Genomic DNA, 24,854 nt, shown 5'->3' with positions numbered 1-24,854 from the left:
TAAAAAAGTAATCGGTAAAGTAACGGGATTGTTTTCTTAGAGAAGCAATCCGTAACTAACTGACCAACTTGACCAACACTGAAGAAACACTGATTTTGCGGATGAGCTTCACATTTGTATAACTTTCTATCTTTGACAGTGATTGTTGGTTATGATTCCCAACATTGTATTGCAGGCATCTCTCCGGAAAATCTACAACCAGTCAGGAATTCCAGACACTGTCTCTCGTTCAGAATAATTGACTGATGTTGTTTCACAGATCATGATCATTAAATTGACAGTTGTAAAACTCACAGGACAGTTCTTTTTATAATATAAAGGACTCCCCGCAACTGCAGTTCCTCGTGTGTCCAGTAGGAGCCAGTATAAAGCTGGAGGTTGTTTGTGAGCCTCCAAAAAAAAAAAGAAAGAGAAAAGCGAGAGAAGAAGAAGAAGATGCAATTTTGGAGGCTGTTTGAAGCTCGTGAGAGTCTCCTCTGTGTTGTCGCATCTCACAGAAGATTTATTTCCTCTCCTGCTGCAACAATGAGTTCAGTCCAGGCTTTGAGAGAGTTTATAAACGAGCGACTCGCTGCCGCTGCGGGAGAAATATTCACCGTGTTTCAACAAAGTATCGTGCAGCTCGAGGAGGAGATTGATCGACAGCGCGTGCTGCTCCAAATCATCCGAAATCCTCAAGTCAAGATACACAGAGCAGGTAAGCACATTTTTTGAAGCAGAAAGCTACCGAATTAATCAGAACATCTGTATCAGAAACAGAGGAAACGGTGTTTGTGCTGTTTGCAAATGGTGGAAGTGTCTTACTGCTTTTGAGTCTGAGTGACAAGTCAGGCTGTTGTTTCAATGATGCGTTCAGGTGTTGCTGGAAAAAAAATCAGATCCAGGTCAAACTGGAAACTTCCCACTTCTAAAGCTCAGAGAAGCTCATGTTGCATTCTAGTCAATTTTCTAGTTTTTTTTAAGCCAACCAGTTATTGTCAAAGGGAGCAAACTTTTCATTCCTACTAGTTTTTATTTTAAATGGAGCCTGTTTTGTCTCATGAATCCATTACTGTCAGATGTTGAAATGCATCAGAGGACTAGTGTTTGTTTCATTTTGCTTGGCTTCGTGCTGTCTGTGGCTTCTCCTTAAAACCACGCACTCTTGCTGAAAACTGTCTTGCCCTTCAAATCTAAGGTCAAATCTAATCACAGTTAAGGTAACTGTGGAGATACTTCCTTAGATTCTTTCTTGATACAAGTGAGTCTTCGCCACTACATTTTTCAGGCATGCTTCAGTCATAAGGTGAACTGCTGACCGAAGCACAAGCTATTAGCTGACTTACTATTGATGCCACCTGGTGACAGCGGTTCAGTTTGGCCTAGGTTAAGATTTTTAAATGAGGATCATTAAAATCTCATATCTAAGTAGTGGTGTGAATCAATTCAATAAAAACCCCAAAATTAAAGAATTAAAAATATTGCCACAATGATCCAAGTACTCCAGTACCAAACATGCATGTCAGGTTAATTGGTAACCCTTTATTGCCCCTAGGTGTGAATGTTAGTGGGTGTGTGGCTGTTGTGAAGGCTGAGCTGAAAAAAAAAAACACAATTCATCCTCACATATGTGTATGGGTTGGAATTCATGAGACTGTTTGAGACCTCGTGAGCTGGAAAGCCAATGATAAATGCTAAATGTAAACCTCCATAAAACTGTTTTGGATCACATTGGACAGAATACGCTTGTTATGGAAAATACCCTGAATCAGTCGAGCAGGACATTCCATTCTCACTCCATCTCCGGTGGCCTGGTGATCAATTAACAGGATGCTGTACAAACATGAGAGAAGCTAAGTTAATATATAGCACAGAGAAAAAGTTCCTCCAAAACAGCAATGGCTAATCCGTTCAGCTATTAAAGGTGCACAGCAACTGTATGCTGTTTTTCAAATTTGAATGAAGTTTTCAATTTCATCGCTTGAGTAATGTAAGTAACCATTTATCTTGTACTTTTTTGTCCATACAGAACTCCCACAACACCCTGATTGTAGGGAGGAGCAGCTGTTTAAACAAAAAACAAACTGCTGTGTAGAGCAGGAAGAACCAGAACCTCCACTGATCAAAGAAGAACAAGAAGAACTAGGAATTCAACAGTCGAAAGAGAACCAGGTGGAATCAGAACCTTCACAGAACGGAGAGACACAAGAAGAACCAGGACTTCTACAGTTGAAAGAGGAACAGGAGGAACCAGAATTTTCACAGATCAAAGAGGAACAAGAAGAACCAGGACTTCTAGAGTTGAAAGAGGACCAAGAGGAACCAGAAATTTCACCGATCAAAGAGGAACAAGAACCAGGACCTCTACTGTCTAAAGAGAACCAGGAGGAACCAGAACTTTCACAGATTTCAGAGCACGAGGAGCTGGGTACCAGCCAGGAGGGAGAGCAACTTATACTTAAGTTTGAAACTGATTCGGTTAGGGTTCCTTCTACTGAGGAGCAAAGTCACCTGAGTGAACCAGAAGAAGAACCAAACACTGAGCAGTTCCTCTCTCATGACTCTGAAGTCCACCATGTGAAACAAAATCATGAATCAGAAACAACTAGAATTGCAGAGCTGGAAAAAATCAGCATAATTAATAGTGACAGTGTGGAAGACTTACCTGTGTCAGAGAAGCAGACTGAATGTGAAAAGCTTCCTTTTGAGGAAAAATGTGATAAAACAGTCAGTAAAAAACATAAATTAACAGAGAACTCAGGAACTGTGGCTGTTAAGAAGAAGAAATTACATTGTGAAGTCTGTAGTAAAAAGTACAGCTTTCAGAGTGAATTGTTGGCTCACATGAGAATTCACACAGGTGAGAGGCCGTTCTCTTGTGAAACATGTGGAAATAGTTTCAGTCGACGGAGTCATTTGTTGACCCACGAGCTAACTCACACAGGTGAGAAGCCACATTCTTGTGAAACATGTGGCAAACGTTTCAGTCAACAGAGCAGTATGTTGCGACACATGAGAACTCACAAAAATGTAAAGTCGTTCTCTTGTGAAAAATGTGGAGTAAGTGTCAAACGGCAGAATCTGTTGTTGCGACACATGAAAACTCACGAATGTGAGGAGCATTTTTGTGAATCATGTGGAAAAAGTTTCAGTAAACAGAGCGAATTGTCACGACATACAAGAATTCACACAGGTGAGAAGCCTTATTCTTGTGAAACGTGTGGGAAACGTTTCAATCAACAGAGCAATTTGTTGGTCCACAAGAGAACTCACACAGGCAAAAAGCCACATTCTTGTGAAACATGTGGGAAAAGTTGTAAGTCACAGAGGAATTTGTTGGCCCATATGACAACTCACACGGGTGAGAAGCCATATTCATGTGAAACGTGCGGGAAAACTTTCAAGGCACAGTGTTATTTCTTAACCCACATGAGAACTCACACAGGTGAGAAGCCTTATTCTTGTGAAACATGTGGGAGAAGTTTCAGTCGACAGGATACTTTGTTGGTCCACAGGAGAACTCACACGGGCGAGAAGCCACATTCATGTGAAACGTGTGGCAAAAGTTTCAGTTCACAGAGTAATCTATTGGTTCACTTGAGAACTCACACAGGTGAGAATCCATATGTTTGTGAAACATGTGGGGAACGTTTTCGTTATCTTAACTCATTGAAACGCCATAAAGAAGTTCACAAAGAGACGACGTCCTGAAAGACTGTGTGTTTTCACACCAGCCCTGTTAGGTCGAGACCAGAGACCACTTCAGGGACTGTCTGGGAAAGTCAACTTCATTTGTACATGTGTGAAAGCTCTCCTGAAATCTGAACTTGGTGAACGCTGGTTCCCTTGAAACCATGAGTTTTAGCTGCCTTGCAAGCGGCAGAGTTGGAAAATGTCTGGTGGACAAGGGTTTGGTGAATAAGTGTAGGTACTCTTTGATATATGGTCCGAAGACTATATATCGCAGCTGCCGGTGCCAAACAGCTCGCTGGTTAGTGCGGTGGGGCTGCTGCTTTCAGTCTAGATGAATGTGTGAGCCGGGTTTCTGCTTCATCAGGCTTCACCGCCTCTCTGGTCAGTGTTGGTTTCAAGCAACAGTCAAACCAAATGAAGGTGTGAAAATTCAAAAGTGACCAAAGTTCTAGACTATTCTGGTGTGAAAGCAGCCTAAGATTCGTAATGCAACCAGGGGAAGCTTTGTCAGCCCTCAGCGCTGTTCAAAACCAGACGTGAAAGATGATGTGCTGTCTGAAAGCTCACAAAGAGATGAAGACATGAAAGACTGAGAGATCTGTCATTCAGAAAACCCAGCTTGAGCCCAAAACCACAACTTTTTTCTCCAGTTTAAAGGAAATGTTACTGATTGAAACATTTGAAATTGTGATTCAGGAAAATATTTTGTTCCTGAATTGTCACAGCAGAAGATTTAAATAAATTTGCTTTCGAATGACGCAGAGGCTGATGAACCACCCCTTGGTTGCATGATGACTCCAACCTCCGCTAGTGAACAGTGCAGCCGATGCAGAAGTGCATAAAAGCTGTAATCCTGCGGAAATTCCAGCAGGGGGCGATGATGTTTGTTTGAAAAAGAGCCTGAGTCCTATTAGAACCCATTCAAAAATGCTGCATTTCAGAGAGCAAATAAACATGTAAATGACTTTCAGACCTTCATTTGGTTTAATTTGCTTTCAAACTGCACTTTCGATAGTGGATCGAACCACCTGGACAATAACATGCAATTACAAGTTGCCCGTTTGGGGGTGTGCTCGCCCCAAACAAACACTGAAGCAGTAAAACTTGGCAAAGAAGAAACCCAATTGGACGTTAATTGGTCCAGACCGGAGTAGGAGTCCTGCCTCAGTAGCCACAAAGCCCCACGCAGCAGCGGTATATAGTCCTCTGCCAATCTGTCCATGAGGACCTGCACTTCCTCATCACTCCACGTCTGCCCACAAGACATTTTTCAACTTTCTTTGTGGCTCCTTCGGACTCATGCAATTGGCTTTGTGTGTTTTGCTACCCAAAATGCATTGCATTCAATGTTGTGTCCTCTGACTTAAGCCGCTGGAAAGTGGGCTTGTGAGGAAGTTGAGACTCATGGTTTCAAGCAGACCGGCATTTGTTGTCTGATCCAGATCAGGGGAGCTTTCACACATGCCCAAATGAAGTGGACTTTCCCAGAAAGCACCTGAAGTGATCTCTTTCTGGATACAGTTACACTGCAAGTCTTGGGGGGAATGCAAGTAGATGCTCCAAGCGTTTGTTTTGGTGTGCTTACGGCCAGCAGTGACCACGCTTGGAAGTAACAAACCGGCGTTTTGATTGACAACCTCTGTGTGATTCCTTTGACGATCATGGGCGTGTTACAGTATTGTTAAACAAAATTAAATAAATCACGTTTTAAGATAAACCAAAGTTACCGAACAAATAATGATTTTGATTGAACCATTAGGGTTATGTGTATGATCCTTACTTTTTTTTTTTCTCTCTAAAGTTTTTTCTTTTATGCTTTCAGCATTGTCAACAAAATTGTAGGAACACTCGAGCTGCTGCACCCTGCAGCCTCTCCGAACAACTGGCTATGTGATGATCGCTTTTCCTTTACATCATGTCCCTACAGCATGTTCGTGTTTGTAAAATCATGTCCAAAGTTCTAAGATTGTAATAAAAACTTGTTGCCAATTGTGATGGAAATTTCTAATGAGTACATGCTAAATTGATTTGTAATGCTTAGATTTACTTGTTAATACTAACCGTAGCTCTCAGATGTGAGGAACTGCGAGTGCTTTGTTTTAGAATTTATTTTTCCTGATCATCTTAGCTGAGCAGCTGCGGGCACTCTGGGGAGTCTTCCCGTATCCAGCCTCTGGCTGGGTGCAGTCAAGGTTCCTGGGAGTGAACATGGCGGATAGTTATTAGAAATTTGCACGCCCCTGCGAGGGCAGAACTCACCCTGTTACTTTAGTGACTTAATACATTGAGACCACCAAGAGATCTCCATTTGATGCACTTTATTAAACTGCCATTACACTGACTATCTTAGGACTTTGGACGTATATATATATATGCTTTCTGTATTTGTATATGACACTAATGGATACTAAGCTGCAAAATAATGTACAACTCACCAAGTGCCTGTGTTAAAACAGACCCCAAGTTGCCCATCCTCTGGTCATTGGAAAAGAGAAGAGACCAGCCATTTGTTTTTGTGGTGGGAAGAGTTGAAGTGAAGTGTCTGAGTGTTATCTTTCCTTTGATATCAGTTCTTTCTGAATTGGTAGGTGGAGATGTTTTTATGTCAGCTTTAGAGCAGAGGTGCTGAGCTGTGCTGGAATGAATGTTTAAGCAGTCACTTCAAATTCAGAATGTTTTCCTTTCTATCCAGTAATCCAGGTTTGTGCTGGCAGTATTCACATCACAGGTGATACAATCTGGTATTTTACAGAGGCACAACACAAAGACAATTATCTGAGAAATTCCAAATAAAATGCTTTTTGAAACAGTCCAAATATTGGTATTCTTTTATTGAACGTTCCCTCCAGCATTTTAACTTTTTGCATCAAAGTTGAATGCTGCTTTAGTCTAGATCCTGATTTCTAATGAGAGCGGATGAAACACACACACATAAAACAGGACTTAAAAACACATCAAAATGAGATTTATTGTTGTTGCTAAAGCAGATCAAATGAGTTGTTTTATCCCATCCAGACTTTATATTGATTGAGCTGTTTCTATTCAGACTCTGACAGATATCTGGCTCCTGGAAACAGAAGCGAGGATCTAATGAAACAAAGTGAAGCTGGTTTAAAGGATTACTTCACATTCAGCACACTTTTCCAGTGTTTGTGACAAAAAACAAGCTGTAAAGAGAGAAAGGAAGCAAGCACAGTACCACTCCCAAAAAGATTTGGATTTCCATTGAGGAGAAAGCTTTGCAAGAAAAAAGTCCCTAACAGCATCTAGTTTTGACAGTATCCTCAAGATGTGAAAACATCCAGTGAACAAAAGACTGACTGAAGTTCATTATTCACTGCATGTGTGCGGAAAAAAAAGTCCATTTGAAGATGACTGTGAAGGAGCAGATAAAAAATGAGCATCGACGCTCCGACAGCCTCTGATGAAGCTCCTTACAACAGATTCAAATGTTGTTTTCAATTTGCTGACTTCCCATCTTCACTTGTCTTTCTGTGGACGGAGAGAGAAAACTATAGAATATATCTAACATGAGCACGAAGGAGTGAGAATAGTGATGTGTTTGTGCTCAGAACTTACCTTTTCTTGTTTGTCAGCATCAGCTGAGCCTGCAGAGAGACAGACCAGACAGCAAGGTCACATACAAAAGAGAACACGTCCAATCTTTGACTGTTTTCTTTTCATTTCACTTCTTTCAGGATTCTTGTTGTTCTGGACCAAACTTTAGACAATTTCAAAGAAGTGACTGGCTTTAAATGAATTCTTTCACACTTCATTCTGACCTGAGCTGCTCAGACTCCACCACACAACCTTGATGAGGCCGTAGAGCACGAGCGCCACGCCAACCATGGCCATGGAGTCCTCAATGGAGGGAGAAGTGAACCCTGGGAAGACAAACACTTCATCCATTTGTGTTGTGGTACTCGAGACTGGTCTCAGTCTCAAAACTGGTGTCGGTCAGGTCTCGGACTCTGACAGGTTGCCTAAAAACTCCACCAAATAATAGCTGAAAAAAGTGGTTAAGTTAAATTTGATTACCGATGACACTGAGGCTCACGCTGGCCCGTGCCGTGCCTCCAGGATGGAGCGCCACACAGATCAGCTCCCCTCCCCTGCCCAGGTCCAGCTGGGACGTGTGGAGCTCCAGCCGGCTGCTCTGGCTGTAGGTGCCGTCCCAGGCCTGCCTGTGGCCCGTCATACCGCCTGATCCCAGGGACCTGCGCTTCCCATCAGCACCCTGAAACTCCCAGCTCAGGTCCAGGGAGAGCGGCGCGAAGCCAGACGCCTCACACTGGACGCTGAGCGTCTGACCGGGGACAGCGAGGGCCAGAGGGGAGGGCTGTAAGGAGAGGGAGGGGGGTTCTGGAGGGAAGAGAGCAGATCGTTTGGCTTTCTCCTCAAACTCGCCACTCGTCACCGTGAAGAGCACACATCATTTTGCTCACCTATGATCTCCAGCTCCACCGCCACCTGAGCCAGCAGGTACGGCAGATACACCGTGCAGATATATGTCCCAGAGTGCTGCACTTCCGCCTCCCGCAGGATCAGGGACGCATTTCCTTTCTGCTGCAAAGCCTCAAAGTCCAGAGTGGCTTCCCCCTCTCGTGTTTCGGTCACGCGGTCCGTCTTGCCGTCGTAGGCCAGCACGAGCCGTCCGCTGCCTCTGAACTGGTACCGCCACTCCACCGCAAAACCCGTCCCGGACAGAGGCGAGGAAGGATCGGCCCAGAAGCCGCAGTCCAACAGCACCGGTTCCCCGAGTCTGGACGTGACCGACAGAGTTTTACTGCTCACGCTCAGGGCCACTGAGGAAACATGCAGCCAGAGAAAGAAGAGCAAAGTCAACATGTTGCTTGAGCTGAAAACAGCTTTTTCGAAGCTTTTCTGCTTCCCATCCACACATTGATCACTGCTGGGCCTCAGCATCTGGATCTGGAAGCGCAGTGGAATTATCAAACATTCTGTGTCAATTCAATATTGTGGTTTCACATCAGACTGTTTCTTTCAAAGCTTTTGACTTTGTCATTTTCACTTATTTTGAAATTTCCAAAATAATCCAAGCGTGGAGGAAACCTTTAGAGTTTTTCTTAGATGTTTGTTTAGAAAACAGGATTTTTTTTTTTCTGCTTGAACTTCTACTGTTTGAATCCTCCCATGGTCAGAGACAGTATGTGATGTTTGCCACTTGCTGAGTCAGAAATCATTACCATTGGTGTCTTTGGATCCTGTGGGTGCTCGCAGGATCGTGGCACCACCAAGCTGTGAATGAAGGCCCAGATAGGAAACTGACAACCAGTCAGCCTGCAGGTAAACGGGGCTGATTGCAGACTCTGTGAGCGGTTCGGTCCACTTCAGGGTGGCGGCCTGGGGCACAAAGGAGTTGATCTCACACTGGGGCTTCTCCACAGAGCCTCTGGGAGGGTTGAGAGAGTCGTGGCAGAGAGTGGCTGCTGGGTCTGAGGAAAACAGAACATCAGGAAATATCAGTACCACAGTACACACACAGGGACAACATGCAAACTCTCCACATAAAGACCACCAGACCTAGAATGAAAGCAGAAATCTTCTTGCTGGCAGACAACAGCGGAAACCTCAATCCCACCATGTGGCCCAGACACCAAAACCACAGTCAAATATCAAGAAATGAGTCTTTCCAGCTACTGGATGAAGCATGTGGACTCACCGCTGACAGAGTAGATTCTTTCGGGGTTGATGTCAGGTGGAGCACGTTGAGACTCTGCTCTGTGGCTGTGTGCGTCTCTTTGGACATAAAAGAGGGATTTTTCCTGCTTTGGAGCTCCAGTTAGTCCTCCTCCTCCACCTGCTTTGTCCAGCATAAACCAGCACTCCAACACCGGACAGCTGCTGCTGCAAACTTAAGCAGGGAGAGGATTCCAAATGAATAGCAGTGGAAACATCAAGGGGAATCCTGAGAGGAAATTTGATTGAATTGCTGCGTCATATTCTACAATTAATTGATCTTTTCTTTGGAGTTCAGGCACTTTCACACAGACTGAAGGTGCTCAGAAGAATTCAGATAAAAATGCTTCTTGTCACAAGAATCTTTTTCAGTGGACAGATAAATATGGAAAATCAAATGTACATTAAAATACTATCAAAATAAGTTTGGAAAAAGCATTTTTTTGCCTAAAAGTGTTTGTAAACTTTTCTGCATTTATATTTGTAGATTTTTGAGTCTTCTTAAGAAATATCTTGAAACCCAAAATGTGTTTGTGAAGTACAAATGTTTTTTTAACATAAGTTTGACTCCATAATTTGGTCAATTCCTGACTGAAGACATGGGAAAGTTTTTTTCTTTAAACTTGGAGCACAAAAAATGAGTCTCAACAAATGATCATGTGATGAAGATTCAGACAGAATCATGAATAAACATGGAAATCATTGTCTATTAAACATACCAAATAACACAGTTGTAATAATCACTGATGTGTTAAAGTCAAATATGAAAGTTCAGAAGGAAAAATAATCTTAATTTATCTGCCTCTTTTACAGAAAATCAAAACACCTTTCACAACGAAACAATATCAAATAATTTCAACAACATAAGTCAACCCAAAATCTCAGGATTTTTCACGATTCTTCTGTAAACACATTAATTGAATCCAATTTTTTTTAACCAATCAAGTTTCAGTTTCGATGAAGGGTCAAACTATGTCTGTGTGCAATACCGACTCTGACCACCAGGCGGCAGCCGAGATCACTAGACAGCGATTCACGCCAGACTCCACAGAGAAACTTGTGTCTTTCAAGAAACTCTTGGAAAAGGGGGACTTACATGCAACTAACACATTATTGAAGAAGTCACACTAAGTATCTCGACTTTCTGATAAAAACGGCCCTTACATGGCACACAAAATATGAACATTACGATATTTACAAGCCGAAAACTACATGAAGTATTAAAGTGCATAACACCTTTACTATCATTTATGCTTTAAACTCCCTTTACTAAATGTGTCTGAAGTGCAACAACAGAGTGACAGACCTACCTTGACAGAGGCACGTGAAGGCTAGCAGGGAAATAAGATAAATAGAGTAAAACTTGTCCATGATGTTCCCTCTCCTCTCTTCTATCAGGTAATGCCACACAGGATAAAAGATGATGTAGAAGAGGCTGGTTTTCCCCTGCTGCTCACTTCACTTTCACTTTCACACTCGCTGATCTGCTGTGGATTTAAAAAGATCAATATAGAAGTGATGGCTCACCAGGAATGCTAATGCAAACACGCCAGAACGATATGAAGATTCAGAAATGTATTGAAAATTTGATGTAGTGTCACTTTCGTTTTCAAAACCTTCGTCTGTCACCCAGCAACACTCACTCAAGTCATTGGTTCGACACCGTTCCGCCCGGCGGACCTTTAATTATAGTTCCTCGTCGGACCAGTTTCAGTGACGGAGAAGAAAATCATAAGTTGGCTCCTTCTGAAAACTTGCTCAGATCTTTGCGCCAAGACAGACCTCCACTGTCGCGACCGTCCCTTTTCACTGTACGACTCCTCCGCTCTCAGGACCGGAAGTTGATATGAGGCCTTTCAAAATAAAAGCGAGAATACCGGAAGCATGATTTTTTTGTTCCCCATGAAAATACGGTTCATTCCTTGGATTTTTATTCAAATGGGCATACAACAAGTAGCATCTATATTAGGTTTCTGGTTGGATAAAGCAACTTGAAGCCTAAATTTGCCTGGAATATGAATCAAATGCAAACGATTGACTCGCTGTCGCTCCATCCACGAAAGTTGCTGATTTTAAGCCCATGCATGCGCACTCTTTTCCAAATAAGGCTACACACAACATGAATCCATGACCAAAATCACAGAAAAACTTTTTAATCCAGCATCTAAGCTTCTTGATATTGTTGTTGATCTGGTGAAGTTGTCTGCAGAAGTTTGGGGAAAGGAAACTTCCACTGTATGTTACTAAAAGGCCGAGAGGGGCGTTTACAGAAGCTGAACTTGTGGACGATTCTTACTGCTTTTTTCTGCAGGATAGTCTTTGTAGTGAATTTGCATAAGTGTTTCCTCATACTTCCACACAAGAAGTTAATTATGGGAAAATCACATTAACATTGACTTTAAACATTTTATCTCAATGAAAGGTGGACCTGAATATGTAATTTTATTCTTTCTTGTGCTTCATTTAATCTTTCAGTCCTTTGATCATTTTTGTTAGACTCAAACAACCTCTTTGTATTCAAACGTGCCAAATAGCAGGCAGTTTGATTGGTGAAAGAATTGCGGATGGAGGGAGGGGGTGGGACGAGATAAGTTTCAAGTTATTGACCCTGGATGGCTGGATTATTAAACAAAGTGGCACTAAAACACACACACACCCACACAGACAGGTTTTGCCAGCATGTGCTGTCATCTTGTGGTTTCTTAGAGTAACATTCCTGCCCATTTCATTCCAGATGCACCCTGATAGAGTCCAGGGACTTTCCTTACAGCAGTTCATACCCTCTCTCTCTAGCAATGTGTTGAGCATCAATAAGTATGAAGTACAGCAACAGAGAGAACGGACTCCCAAGAATAAAACTATTTAACTGGCAAAACCTCAACAACCAACTCCAACAATGCCAGAAAGATTTCTTTTTCTGTGTTTTGTTGAATTTTACTGACTTGTGAAGTTATGGTTACAGCAAAAGGGTATAGAGTACATTCTCCTGGCCACGGTAACCTCATGTCTTTGAATTAGCATTTCATGATTTTCCATACAATAGTTGTAGCCACTGTATTAATTTCGAGAAGTCTCCCTTATAACGTCACATATTGCTGGGAAACCCCTTTGTAGGCACAACCTATGACAACAATCAAGTTTCTGTTAGGGGGATTCCACCATATTGTTCCTGATATGGCCCAGTGTCCGCTCTCTGTGGGGGTTCCTAAACTTCCATAAAATATGTCTGTTTTTATGATATCAGAAAGCACCAATATTGAAAAATCTTATTTTGATCAGTAACACATTTCCAAATAGTAAAGAATCTCTTTTTTTTGGTCAAAAAGATAAATCCCAATAAATGTACTGAATAATAGACTCCAAGAATACCTTTAAACTCTTGTGGTTTAGAATTAAAGTGCAAGTATCAAATATCATTTAGCTTTTAGACAGTATGTTCCAGTCTTCTAAATTTTAATCATTATTTTCACTTTCCTGGAGAGTATGATTTCAATGTTTTTCACTTTCGAACTATTGACAGGAACTGTTGAAATGGTTTCACTTTTTTTTAGAAATTACTGAAGTGTTAAATTGACTGTAGACAGCAAATAAAGGCAAGCAAATTACTATCTTTCAGTATCTGTCTCAAGTATCTTTGAGACAATATGAGTGGAGGAGGAAAGATTTAAACAATTACAGCTAAAACCCAATAATAAACAAGGTTTTGTATTTACATCATCTTGTCCTGGCCTCCGATTTAGTATATGATGCGTGTCTCTACAGACAGTTGTTTCCTTTGAATTCTCACTTCCTCTTGTTAATCCCCCGATTTGTTGTCTTTACTTGTGAATGATCAACGATAAAGTAATCTGTTGTTTTAGCACACTCTGTTGTGCTTTTTCTGCTTTCTGGAAGCAGGATAGTATTTAATGGTAGATTCAGGGTCAAACAACAGACGGCATTGTTTTTATTTTTTTTCCAACACAGTATTATAAAACTACTTTACCTTAATGACTGTGTCCTCTTTGGTGGCAACTCTGCTAGAAAAAAAGCAAACAAACAAAAAACCTGCAAACAGCATGTCAAGACAAATAAACATTCTTTCAATTTCATGATCTAAGAATCTGTTCCATCGTAATTAATCAGTGAAAAAAAAAACTCCTAACTTATAGAGATCTTTATTTCAGCTAAAAGAACCAATAATATTCACGGAACACTACTGAATAGCAGAGTTTATAATTAACAGAAGCTATTCAATGATTCCTAATTTTCATAAATAGAAAACATCTCTTTGATTTTAAATATCATGATAATATAAACAAATGTTTTATTCATTACGAGTGGCAGACTAGCAGTTGGGAAAGTCCCATTTCCTAAAATAAGTCATTTAGCTCCCAAAAAGGATTTAAATAATAAAGAATTCATCATCATCTTTATAAGCCCACATACACATGAAATCCCGTAATGCTTGTGAAATAAAAATTATTGTTAAATGCTTGATTGTACCGAGTCCTGTTTACCTTTCTGAGTGACTCTTTACTCATTAGTAACGACAGGCAGTTTTTACTTTACCTACAGTGAGGCTGGCATACATTGTCAGGAAATATTCTTTCTCATGTATACGGACAGAAGCTGAGAGGGTTGAGTGCTGCTCCATAAACTTCTGGAAACTCTCTAAAATTTTCAACTTTCCTGCTGTATGCTGCTAATAAGTCATTGTTCACATGGATTTTCCCATGTCTTTCTGAATGCATGTACTGTATGTATGATGATATAAACTGAATTAGGACCAGCAACCAGTTATCTGATTTTAATTTGGTGGAAAAAAAAAACTTATCTGGCAACTAGAGGTGACAAATTGGCACTTGTATGGTTTAATAGTTTGCTTTTATTGATAATGGCAGAGGTTTAAGAGAAATTGACAATGCTCTGACAAAACAAAAATGGCTAAATTTGTTTAAACTAAAAGTTGCAAAAACATGAAACTGTTGAAATTGCGTTACTTGCTGTATTATTCTAATTATGGAACTTATTTGTGTATTCTGTGGTGTAAAGTGGGTAAAACAGCTTTTTGAGTCAAGTCCTCGACCACACACTGTTTCACCTTCCTGGCAACGCATGATGCGTCAGCAGAAGCAACCAATCAAAAATCAAGTTTGGAACAATCCCGTCAGGACTCGATGTGATTGGTCAGATAATCCTTCACAGTTATTTCGCTGTCATTAAATTTCAGTTCCCTGTTTCCTCTTACCAATAAAGGTCAAACTTCACTGGATTCGGCCATTAACAAGAAGAAACTTCTGCCAGCCTAACCTGATCTTTTTCAAAAAAGGTATAAAATCTAATTTAAATCGTTCCTTAATGACATGCACCTGTTGTCTAATTTCAGTGAGTTTATCCTGAAAGGAGTGTGTTTATCGAGGTGCTTGCGTGTTGATCCAGGTGTGCGCGCGTGTGAAGATGTCGGACCCTGATACCCAGCGCCTGATGAGGGCTCCCTCCCAGCAGACCAACGTGGACGTCGAGACTCCGAGGTGAGATTTAGTATTTATATTTACAACAGATGTGTTATAGGAATTATAAAACTCAGAAATGCGTGTGAGAGTCAGGTAATCATTAATTTAATAGAAACATCCGTGTGTGTGACAATGTAAACTAGACTGTCGACTGTAACAAAAAAACAAACAAAAAAACTTAGTTTTTAAAAAGTGAAAGTGAAGAATCCAATTCTGTAGCTATAGAAGAATAAAAGTTAATGTTATGAAATCGACTAAAACATTGAGATATACTAACACATTAGAACCTACTTCAAATAAACTTTTGTGGGGTGGTGGTGTCAAAATATGTGTCAGTGTGGATACACCTTAACATTTATACTAATCACAAATCAGGTCAACAACTTCCTACTGAAGAATATTAGAACAACCTGGCTGGACTTAGCATAAAACACAGTGAAGTCCATTTAAAAATTTTACTTTGAAGAAAAGTATTATTTTCAAAATATTAAGCTTTAATTTTCAATGTAACCTGATCATTTCCGCAGTCACAGCCCTTATCAGCATGGACACCTTGCTCTCTGAACCTTTTGATTTAATGTTGAATTGAGTGCAAGTTACAAACCATAATGTGCTTTTTGGGTGAGAGGAGCGATTGAATATTGTCAATGCCGTATCTAAAAATCATTATTATTGAACGTTTGGGTTTGGAATTTTTATGCTGAAGTCCCATCTGAAGCACAAAAATGATTTTAAGTCAGTGTAATGTGGTAAAATCCCTTTAAGTGAGTCCTTAATAAAGATCTTACAATGTTTCACAATACATGTAGGTATAACAGAATATTTGAAGCTAATCTGTGATTGTCAGTGATGCTCAGTTGAGGTTTTGAACACATCATTAATTCATTTATATTTCAATTGGAAAATATAGACTTTATTTAAAACGTTACAAAAATGATTTGTGTCTTAAAACATAATTGTATTAAATTGTACAGTTATCTTGAATTTTACTTTGGGGTATGAAAAATGTGTTCGTATTGGGCTGATTTAGTCCAACATGATTATGTTGGTTGCTTTGGATTTGGACTTTTGCCACTCAAAATGTAACTACAAATAAAACCCCAGATGCAACTGATCCTGGAGGAGTCTGTTTGACTACAGATGATGCCATCGCTCACCAAATTTGCTTTTCACATACCTTGACCACACATCCTGTTTCATATGAAACAGGCTCCATCTGCTCTTGAGCTTTGGGAATGTAATGAACAACACATACTCACAGTACTGTGAAATAAATAAACAAAAATGAACAAATCAAAAGTCATAAAAACTGGATATCTCAATCTTGGGTTTTATTTAGTGACCGTCTTTTTTTTTTTTTTTTTAAATAAAATAGTGTTTCTGTTTTTATAAATAGCCAAAGCAGAAGTGTTGTACAGTGTTGTAGCTTTACATACATCACCTTACACACATCAGCTTGTCATTATTTATAGGACTCAAACCTTTAGTAGGCAATAGGTTTATTTTTCAATAAAGAAAATTCTAGCATTATCACTGCATCCTTTGAAAAGTATCGTTCTCAGCTCCTCTCCCTGCGTCTCTGTTCCAGCGCCCGCTCGGGACGAGCGTACAAGGTGGCCGGCATCACCCTGCTGGCCTGTGTGCTGATCGTGGGTCAGGCTGCCATCGCCTACTTCCTCATCAGCCAGAGGGGAGACATCAAATCTCTGCAGGAAAAGAATGACGAGATCAGGGTGCAGATGGGCAGGCCCAGATCCGGTGAGGGCCACAAATTCAAGGCTTCACAGACAGTTTTCTGTCAATATGTTGTTTTCGGTTACTGAATAGAATCAACCAGAGATTCTCAAACTTTAAAGTGTTTGAAAAAAAAAATTCCATGATGATGTGATTATTATTATTTATTTATTTATTTTTATTATTATTTTTTTTTTTTTTGCACTGCTGGATGTACTTTAGTTCTGACTTCAATGCTTTCCTGAAAAGAGGAGTTAAATGTTTAGCTTATATTTCTACTGTTGGAAATTAAGCAAATTATTTTTCAATAAATAGTGAAGAATAGGTACGCCCTTGACATGTTGCTCTCACTCATTTTCAGTTTATGCTTCTAGCTTTTATGTCAATCAACATTTTATATTCTATTAAAAAGCCATAAAAATCAGTCATTTGATAGAGTGAACCAGGAAAGTGTAATTCATTTGTTAGCAACCTGTTGAGCAACTGGTAAAATAATCAGTAGTTATAGGAAACATCCTGATTTTTTTCGTCCATGTCTGGAATAAACTGTGCTTCATGTGTAGGCTGGCAGGTCAGGACACGTCCTAAGTAGCTCCGCATTTTCCCTTAAATATAAGTATCTAAGCATTTTTCAGATGTGAAAGCATTATTACGACCTTTCTCTCACCTGTGTGGTTTTTCCCTCTGTAGCTGCTGTTCCTGTGCGCATGCAGATGCCCATCAACTCCCTGATGACAGATTTGATGGATGAGGTAAAAACACACAAAATCCTACCGTTAAATTAGTTTTTTTCCTTTAATCTTACATTATCCCTTGGAATAGATAACAATATACAGTAGGTATTTAAAAAGGTGTGGATTTCAGAATCATAGCATAAACTTCATAATTTAATACTTATTTTAATTTCATTAGTAATGTCAGTTTATTTGCTTATGACTTGTAAATTATTTTTGTTTCACCAATATAAATTGATTGTTTTGCAGGAGTCTTCCTCGGACGGTACCAAGAAAGGTATATCTTAAACATAATTAAAATGTTGTGATTATGCATTTGCAAGTATGTTTCCTGTCGCTGCTCGTCCACTTTCAGACATACAAGAAGTATTCACACCAGGTCATAGTATAGATATTTCTTCCAAAAAAAAAAAAAAACATTATTTTTTTTGAAACTTATAGTATTAAAGGTATCATGGATGATTTTCTCGAAAAAGTCAAAGCCAAACGTCTGTTACTCGCTTTTTGAAAAACGCGCATGCGCCAGACCATCCTACCTGCTCTGCTGCTCCTACGAGCGCTTGACGGCGTTATGCAAGCATTTCTCCAGCGTGATTGACATGTTGGAGGACCAATAGTTAAGACTCGCATCACGCCATTAATTGGCTAAAACATCATCCATTATACCTTTAAGCCACAAACACACAATTGTTTTTTTTTTTTTTTTTTTTTTTTTTTTTTTTTTTAATTCTGTGTTGATAAAGCTTGCCTCCACTGTTCTTGCAGAACCTGTCCCCCTGACCACCTGCCAGCAGGAGCGTGCAGGTCAGAAGACCCTGCCGGTGCCGGGTTTCTACCCCAAGTGTGACCAGAATGGTCTGTACAAGGTCGAGCAGTGTTTGAACGAAGAATGCTGGTGTGTGAAGCCTCTGACTGGGGAGCAGATCCCCGGAACGGTGACAAGGGGACCGGCCAGCTGCGGCTTCACTGGTAGGACACCTGCTTTTGAAAAAAATCTTCATTATTTAGAGATTAAATTTTTTTTAAGAAATGATGTACAGTGCAGATATTAGTTTTAGCTATAAAATGTCATATTTTGGCACAAATGTTTTATGGTTTGGTTTCAATTCTGCTAAATTCAACATGCATGAACATTCAATTATTTGAAGCCAAAAAGCAACTAAAAATCAAATATCTGTCTTTGTAGGTGTTCGTGCTGCGCTGCCTGTGCTTAAGGCTGCAGAATAAATGTGGTGAGTAAATATAATTACTGTTCCTCTGTGGAAATATGTAGGGGTATAATATTAATCAGAACACAACATGTACATTCATTTTCCCACAGTGTATATCAGACTTGATTTATTATATAAACTGAAATATATTGATCATCTTTTTTTTGGTTAAATTTTATCTCATAAAACAGATTAAGATTATTTTGAAACATATCTCTGCCATGACTATAGGAATAACGAACAAAACCTCAGTGCGATCTGTACTAGTGCTTCTCTGGAATGTATAATTTGTCTTCGATTTTGACCATTTGTAATCATTGAAAGTTGATAATGAACCTCACTTGGTGAGGTGATGTATTGAAACTATGAGTAACCCTATTTTCTCTCTTTCTCTAGGTCACTGAAGCTGCCACATATCTGATCAACTCAGAATTAAAAGTTGCAACTTGCATAACCAAACATATTGCTGATCAATTATTAAACTGCTTGCTATCATCTATTTACTGCAACTATATATCCTGTCTTTTGACCAATTACTATATTCAGTGGCTTTTAAAAGTCAAAGATTTGAAGATATGCTAACAGTTGCTCAGTAAGCTTACTTTCTATGTTCAAGTTTGTCAAAAGGAGAGAAAATGAAAAGAATAAAGTGCATGTAGCAAATAGAAGCAAACTAAAAAATGATTTTTTTTTGGGGTGTTTCTTTTAGATTTGAGTAGTGACAGATATTCGGACACAATCTGGATGTTTTAGGCAAGTTTTCCCATTTTATTTGAAATAAACTGAGTGGTGACAGAGTGTGGTTTTTATTTCAATCTGTCTCACAGTGTGGATGTTCTGTAAAGTCAAGTTGAATGTTATCGCGTCGCAAAAACAAGTAATGACCACAAAGCACCATCGACTGAGTTTGTTTTCAGCAAAAACTATGGCAACTCCCCAAAAAACATGCAAAGACAAAAGAAAAAGGAAATTCTTTTCAACTAAACCTAGGCCATGCAAAACAAAGATGGACACACAATGATTGTCAACAGGCACAAATAGTTTCTGGGTTCCAGTTACAACCAACATCATCAGTACCTCAAACATGGGTCTTCTCAAAGCTTCTGTCTTTCACAGCACGATTACTGCTGCTTAAAGGAAGCAAAATAATATCAATAGTGCAACATCATTTCCGACAATAATTTGAGTGCAGTTTGATTTCTTACACAGAAATCTGTTCGGTCATTTGTGCAAAAGCAGTATAAGTTGTCATTATAGCAGAGTGTCATTTGGGGAAATATTGTCCTTTAATCTTTGAAAGTTGGAGTGTTTTGGTATTATTCTGTACAATAGTGTCCTGCAGCAACAAAGAGCTCTCATTTGGAAAAAGACAACCTCAAACGCATGCAAACACCACATTTCACAGCCCATTCTTGCCGTTTGATAGATTCTGACAAAAACAGAGAAGTAAGAAATGTAACATATTTCGATCCCTGAACTTCCCACTGTGCAAAACATGTGGTTTCCAGCATCTGAAAAAAAAAGGTATCCCAGTCCCATCAGGGAAAGGTCATTGCACACACAGCATGAGATGATAATGTGGAGTCCACACTAGAGGAGGCACTCTCAATGTCAACTTGACACAAAAATACTCTAAAATCCCCAAGACCATTGGAAACTATGATCAATATGGCATGCATCTTATAATCAGCTTCCTGTGTTCCCTCAGTGAAATACTTGAATTCTCATCTTAAAAGTTAGAAAAATTACAGATCTATGTATAATATCTTTGTACCTGCAGAGTTTCCTCACTTGAGATGTTTAACGTGATAACTTATACAGTGCAAATTATTTAAGGCTGTTATTATGGTTTTCTGACCACTAGGGGGCAGCAGATATTCAAAGAAAATTTCTTAAACTCCATACCAAATCTTGATCAAATGGTTTTATAAAAAGATTACTTTCGAGAAAGTCTGAGCCAAATTTCACATGTAAGATTGAAACTGAACAGATTTAAAGCTCAAGAGTCCAATCTGAATTTGTCCTCAAAGGTTTGCTACTTTAGAAACTTTCGACATTCATCCGTGTTGAAGGTGAAAACTATCTGTTCCCGTATGTAATGGCACCTTCTTCTTAAAGACATCTGCCTTTTTCTTGTCTTCTTTATGTTTCTCCTTATTTGGATCCAGTCAGGCTGCGCATGTAGTCTTTGATGGTATTTTCCACGTTAGGGACTTGATAATTTTGCGCTGCATAAATCCCAGTGCATGTTCCCACTGCCACGCCCAGCAAGGCAGAGGAGCGTAGCCTTGCAACGACATATCCAGCCAGAAACCCCTTCAAGAAAGGAGAAGCCAGCAGACTGCCTCCCTGGAGAGGAGACAGAAGAATAACAATGCATTTATTTGGAGGTACAAGTTTGGTGTCTCAAGATCACTGTTTTTAATTCCATCAAATCAATATTACAGATGACCTGTCCCCTCTCAAGATAGAACCATTACTTTATCAGATAAAAGCATATTAGGTGCTGTAGGCAGGATTTTGCTAGTCAATGCTAATTTTTCCTGTGTTTTCTTTGGATTAAATGTTAGAGTATCCATTGATAATCCTGTAGGAGTGTAGCATAATTGCACCACCGTGAGGGCGCAGCGTTTCCATCTGTCTCTGTTCTGACCTGAAAAGGAATCTCGACCGCTCCAGGTATCTTTGACCAATCAGAAGAGCCCATGAGGCTCTAACCGTGATTGGTCGAGGGGCGTTCGTCGCACGTTCTTATGGGAGGGGCTTAAAGGAATACTCCACCCAAAAAACGATTTGGCCTCATTTTCTACTCACCCTCATGCTGAGAAACACTCTGGAGCACTTTTTTGACGTTTCAAATGCAGTTGGAGATGTTTGGGGATTTTCGTTGTCAACAAACAGGGACCGACAGAGCCCGACAAAAAAAATGGTCCATAAAGTCCACAAAACATTCCCATTTTCCTTCATACTGCTCGTCCGCTGTAATCCAAGTGTCCTGAGCGCGTAACGTCCATAATTAATTCTTAACGAGCTCATTTAGTACATTTTAAGAGCCCAAACAGTGCTCTCTCGTACAGCTCCATTGCATGTCTGCACGCGCACCCTGAACTACGGAAGCCGCGGCAGACCAAGCCAGACGCTTGCGCGCTTTCAGCGACTACTTTTCTAAATTGCAAGCGTAGAAGAAGAAGTTCCGCTGTTTATATTCTGCTGTGAGTGACCGAGCTGTGGACAATCACAAAAGTGATTGGCTACTGTTTTAAAGCTTTGAATTCGGTGTCCTGCTGAAAGACATGCAATGGAGCTGTATGAGAGCGCCCTGTTTGGGCTCTTAAAATGTACTAAATGACCTCGTTAAGAATTAATTATGGACGTTACGCGCTCAGGACACTTGGATTACAGCGGACGAGCAGTATGAAGGAAAATGGGAACATTTTGTGGATTTTATGGACCATTTTTTCTGTCGGGTTCTGTCGGTCCCTGTTTGTTGACCACGAAAACCCCCAAACATCTCCAACTGCATTTGAAACGTCAAAAAAGTGCTCCAGAGTGTTTCTCAGCATGAGGGTGAGTAGAAAATGAGGCCAAATCGTTTTTTGGGTGGAGTATTCCTTTAACTTGCATAAGGGAGTGATGTCAGAGAAAACAACAGGATTGGCTGTGCTGGGTTTCAAATCGCCATCTTAGATGGGTCAAAAGATGCCGAATCCTGCCTACAGCACCTTTAAGTGTACAAATGCTCCAAAACATGAGGGCTCACACAGGAGAAAAGCCTGAAGACTTTTGGCCAAATCTGTATTTGTGTGCGTGGAACTTACAGGAGGAACCCCAGCTTGTATTTCATCCTCCATGCGCTTCTGGATGTCTTCTAGCTGGTCCTTCAGCTCCACCAGGTCTTTGAGATGGTCCAGGGGATTCTACACACACACACACACACACACACACACACACACACACACACACACACACACACACACATATTAGCACATATTAGGAGGCACATATAAACAAGCAGAAAAACAACTTATGGAGCCTTCATTGGTGGTGCACAAATTTAACAAGCTCAGTGAATCCTCTAAGCTGTTTTTTTATCATTGCATTCTTGTCAGGTTGCTTTGAATCCCTTTCTGATTTCAGACTATGCTCATCATAGATCCTCTTCAAATTGTATTAAGTTTTGGCCCACTCTGATCTCTGGTGGCCCCCGAGGTAGTCCTGGACCCCACTGGTTGAGATCCACTGCTTTTTGACCTGACAGAACAGCAGAATTTATCTGATGTGACTGGCAATTGAAAATGAAATAGTGGCTCAAGAGGTGTATCCAGGATTGAGGACTGTGAGTGTATTATGACACGCAGTTTTGTTTCACACATCATCTGTATTAAAGAGAGTGTCTTTCAATACAGCTATAAGGAATTTGTTTTTCTAAATGAGTTCAACAACGCAGAAAAAAGCAAAAAACAAAAACAACATCCAATTGATAAATGCAACAGCTAATCCTCATATCAAATCTTTAATACATGTAAAATATACAGACCATTGTCTTGTTTTTGAACATCTAAAACAAAGTTAAAGGGTTTTTCTGCACTAAAGACAATACTCACGTTACCTATTTTAATGTTCTTATTACATAACTACATGTCAATTGTATGTGTAATTTACGTGAAAATGCGTCTTTTTTAAATGAGAAATTGTATGTACAGAAATCGTGCCAGAGTGGACTTCACTATTTCATATGATGGTAAAGTGTCATCTGTGACATTTTCATCTGTTTACTAATAAAAATGTCAACCTTATTATTACAAGATGATTGAACATTTCATTATAATATCAACGACAATATGTGCTTTATTGTGACATTTGTAAAACACATTAAGAAGAATCACTAACTTCCAAACTATATAGGTCTTTGTTAAGTTTGACACAGCAAGGACGAAAAAGACCGTGAGTTTGCTTTATAAAACTAGATATTTAAATTATAACGAATATTTCCATAAAACTTTTTTGACGCCACTCAGCTCGTAGGGTTAGCAAATCTTTTATTTTAGCTCTAGCTAATTAAACGTGACGGTGTTGTTTATGACATTAGCACCACACCGAAGGTACTTTAAAAAAAAAAAACCCACACAAATCTTCTATTTATCATACTTTCAGGAAATCAATCTCATTAAACGATGGAAGCTAACAGTTGAGCTAACTAGCGTGAGGGGGCTACACTTCCTTAGCCTGCCTGCTAAGCTAACAGCTAACGCAGCTAGTAACTGTGCATCGAGTTAAACTTTGAGTTAAAAACCGTCTTTATGAAGCAGAAGCTTCATTTTAACATGAGAAACTTTCCAAAACTTTCACACCAACCTTGTCGTTAGCCATAGCTTCACTACAGTGTTGATCTCCCTCTTCTTCTGCTCTCTCGTCTGCTTTCGGTGGAAAGTGAAGCTTACTACCCTCTAGTGGTCACTCGCAGAACGTGCAGACTCCTGCTGTTTAATTTAAGAAGAATAGAATAGAATAGAATAGAATAGAATAGAATAGAATAGAATAGAATAGAATAGAATAGAATAGAATAGAATAGAATAGAATAAATAGAATAGAATAGAATAGAATAGAATAGAATAGAACAGCCATATTGCCATTGTATGTGTCTGTCAGGCACTTTTGAGGAATGAAATGGTGCATCCAACTTCAGTGCTGGAGGTAGGTGACACACATCTCCAACCTTTCTAATGTTTAACATTCAGCAGGCGCAAGATTGATAGAATGCAGCCATTACATTTATCATTTTAAAAGTTTAGTAGTTTATCTACAACTTCTGGTCACTGGGTCTTTTCATAATAGGGGTGAAACATATTTAAAATCTGTCTTGATGCTTTTTTCAAAGTTGGCACTTTGTTGTGTAAACACGTGTGAATGTGTTTGTGTGTAGGGAGAACAACAATAACCGAGTTACTGTCCTACAATACTTGTTTTTTATTTCATATCTGAGTACAGAGGGTTTCTATGTGTTCATACACACACTGACAAGAAAAGGAACACGATTTCCCATGTTGGTTTAAGAGGGGTTTTTTTTGTTTGTTTGTTTTAAACAGAAGATCAGTGTGAAATACATGACCATTTATCCAACTCTTTTGACACCCCACAAATGCATATTGCTGGCACCATTTGAAAATGGAAGTAGTCAAGAATTTCAATGCTATAGCAGTGATGATAATTTCAACAACAACAACAACAATAATAATAATAAAACAATCAGTTAATATTTGTGTGTCATATATTATGTTTTCATGTTTTCTTATTGGGGGATACTCTGC

General features: G+C 39.7%; 4 protein-coding genes across 5 annotated transcripts; 2 read left to right on the top strand and 2 right to left on the bottom strand.

The window, feature by feature from the left end:
• The first annotated feature begins 489 nt into the window (after positions 1-489).
• On the top strand, positions 490-4,197 carry LOC115399163 (zinc finger protein OZF-like). The gene is made up of 3 exons (XM_030106393.1): positions 490-697; positions 2,009-3,256; positions 3,425-4,197. Exons 1-3 carry the CDS (start codon positions 526-528, stop codon positions 3,688-3,690), a joined length of 1,686 nt encoding a protein of 561 aa, XP_029962253.1. The 5' UTR covers positions 490-525; the 3' UTR covers positions 3,691-4,197.
• Positions 4,198-6,488: 2,291 nt separating this feature from the next.
• LOC115399165 (tapasin-like) lies at positions 6,489-11,202 on the bottom strand. 2 transcript variants are annotated; one of them, XM_030106394.1, is made up of 9 exons: positions 11,016-11,202; positions 10,683-10,859; positions 9,356-9,547; positions 8,880-9,128; positions 8,118-8,477; positions 7,711-8,034; positions 7,455-7,556; positions 7,252-7,280; positions 6,489-7,164 (listed from the first exon to the last, which is right to left on the bottom strand). In XM_030106394.1, the coding sequence occupies exons 2-9, from the start codon at positions 10,741-10,743 to the stop codon at positions 7,153-7,155; spliced, it is 1,329 nt and encodes a 442-aa protein (XP_029962254.1). In that variant the 5' UTR covers positions 10,744-10,859; positions 11,016-11,202; the 3' UTR covers positions 6,489-7,152. The 2 variants fall into 2 exon arrangements, with proteins under 2 accessions (XP_029962254.1, XP_029962255.1); XM_030106395.1 differs by having other exon boundaries at positions 10,683-10,856.
• Positions 11,203-14,548: 3,346 nt separating this feature from the next.
• On the top strand, positions 14,549-19,344 carry LOC115399894 (insulin-like growth factor-binding protein 1). Its single transcript, XM_030107573.1, has 8 exons — positions 14,549-14,683; positions 14,794-14,885; positions 16,456-16,625; positions 17,292-17,353; positions 17,585-17,612; positions 18,101-18,304; positions 18,522-18,567; positions 18,943-19,344. Exons 2-7 carry the CDS (start codon positions 14,812-14,814, stop codon positions 18,560-18,562), a joined length of 579 nt encoding a protein of 192 aa, XP_029963433.1. The 5' UTR covers positions 14,549-14,683; positions 14,794-14,811; the 3' UTR covers positions 18,563-18,567; positions 18,943-19,344.
• On the bottom strand, positions 19,294-23,973 carry LOC115399895 (SLC35A4 upstream open reading frame protein-like). The gene is made up of 3 exons (XM_030107574.1): positions 23,902-23,973; positions 22,365-22,463; positions 19,294-20,895 (listed from the first exon to the last, which is right to left on the bottom strand). The coding sequence occupies exons 1-3, from the start codon at positions 23,914-23,916 to the stop codon at positions 20,701-20,703; spliced, it is 309 nt and encodes a 102-aa protein (XP_029963434.1). The 5' UTR covers positions 23,917-23,973; the 3' UTR covers positions 19,294-20,700.
• Positions 23,974-24,854: the final 881 nt, after the last annotated feature.

This window comes from Salarias fasciatus, chromosome 13 (assembly GCF_902148845.1).
Source record: "Salarias fasciatus chromosome 13, fSalaFa1.1, whole genome shotgun sequence".
NCBI classification, from domain to species: Eukaryota; Metazoa; Chordata; class Actinopteri; order Blenniiformes; family Blenniidae; genus Salarias; species Salarias fasciatus.
Note: the sequence above shows the minus strand (reverse complement) of the source record. Positions and strands in the feature narration are given on the sequence as shown.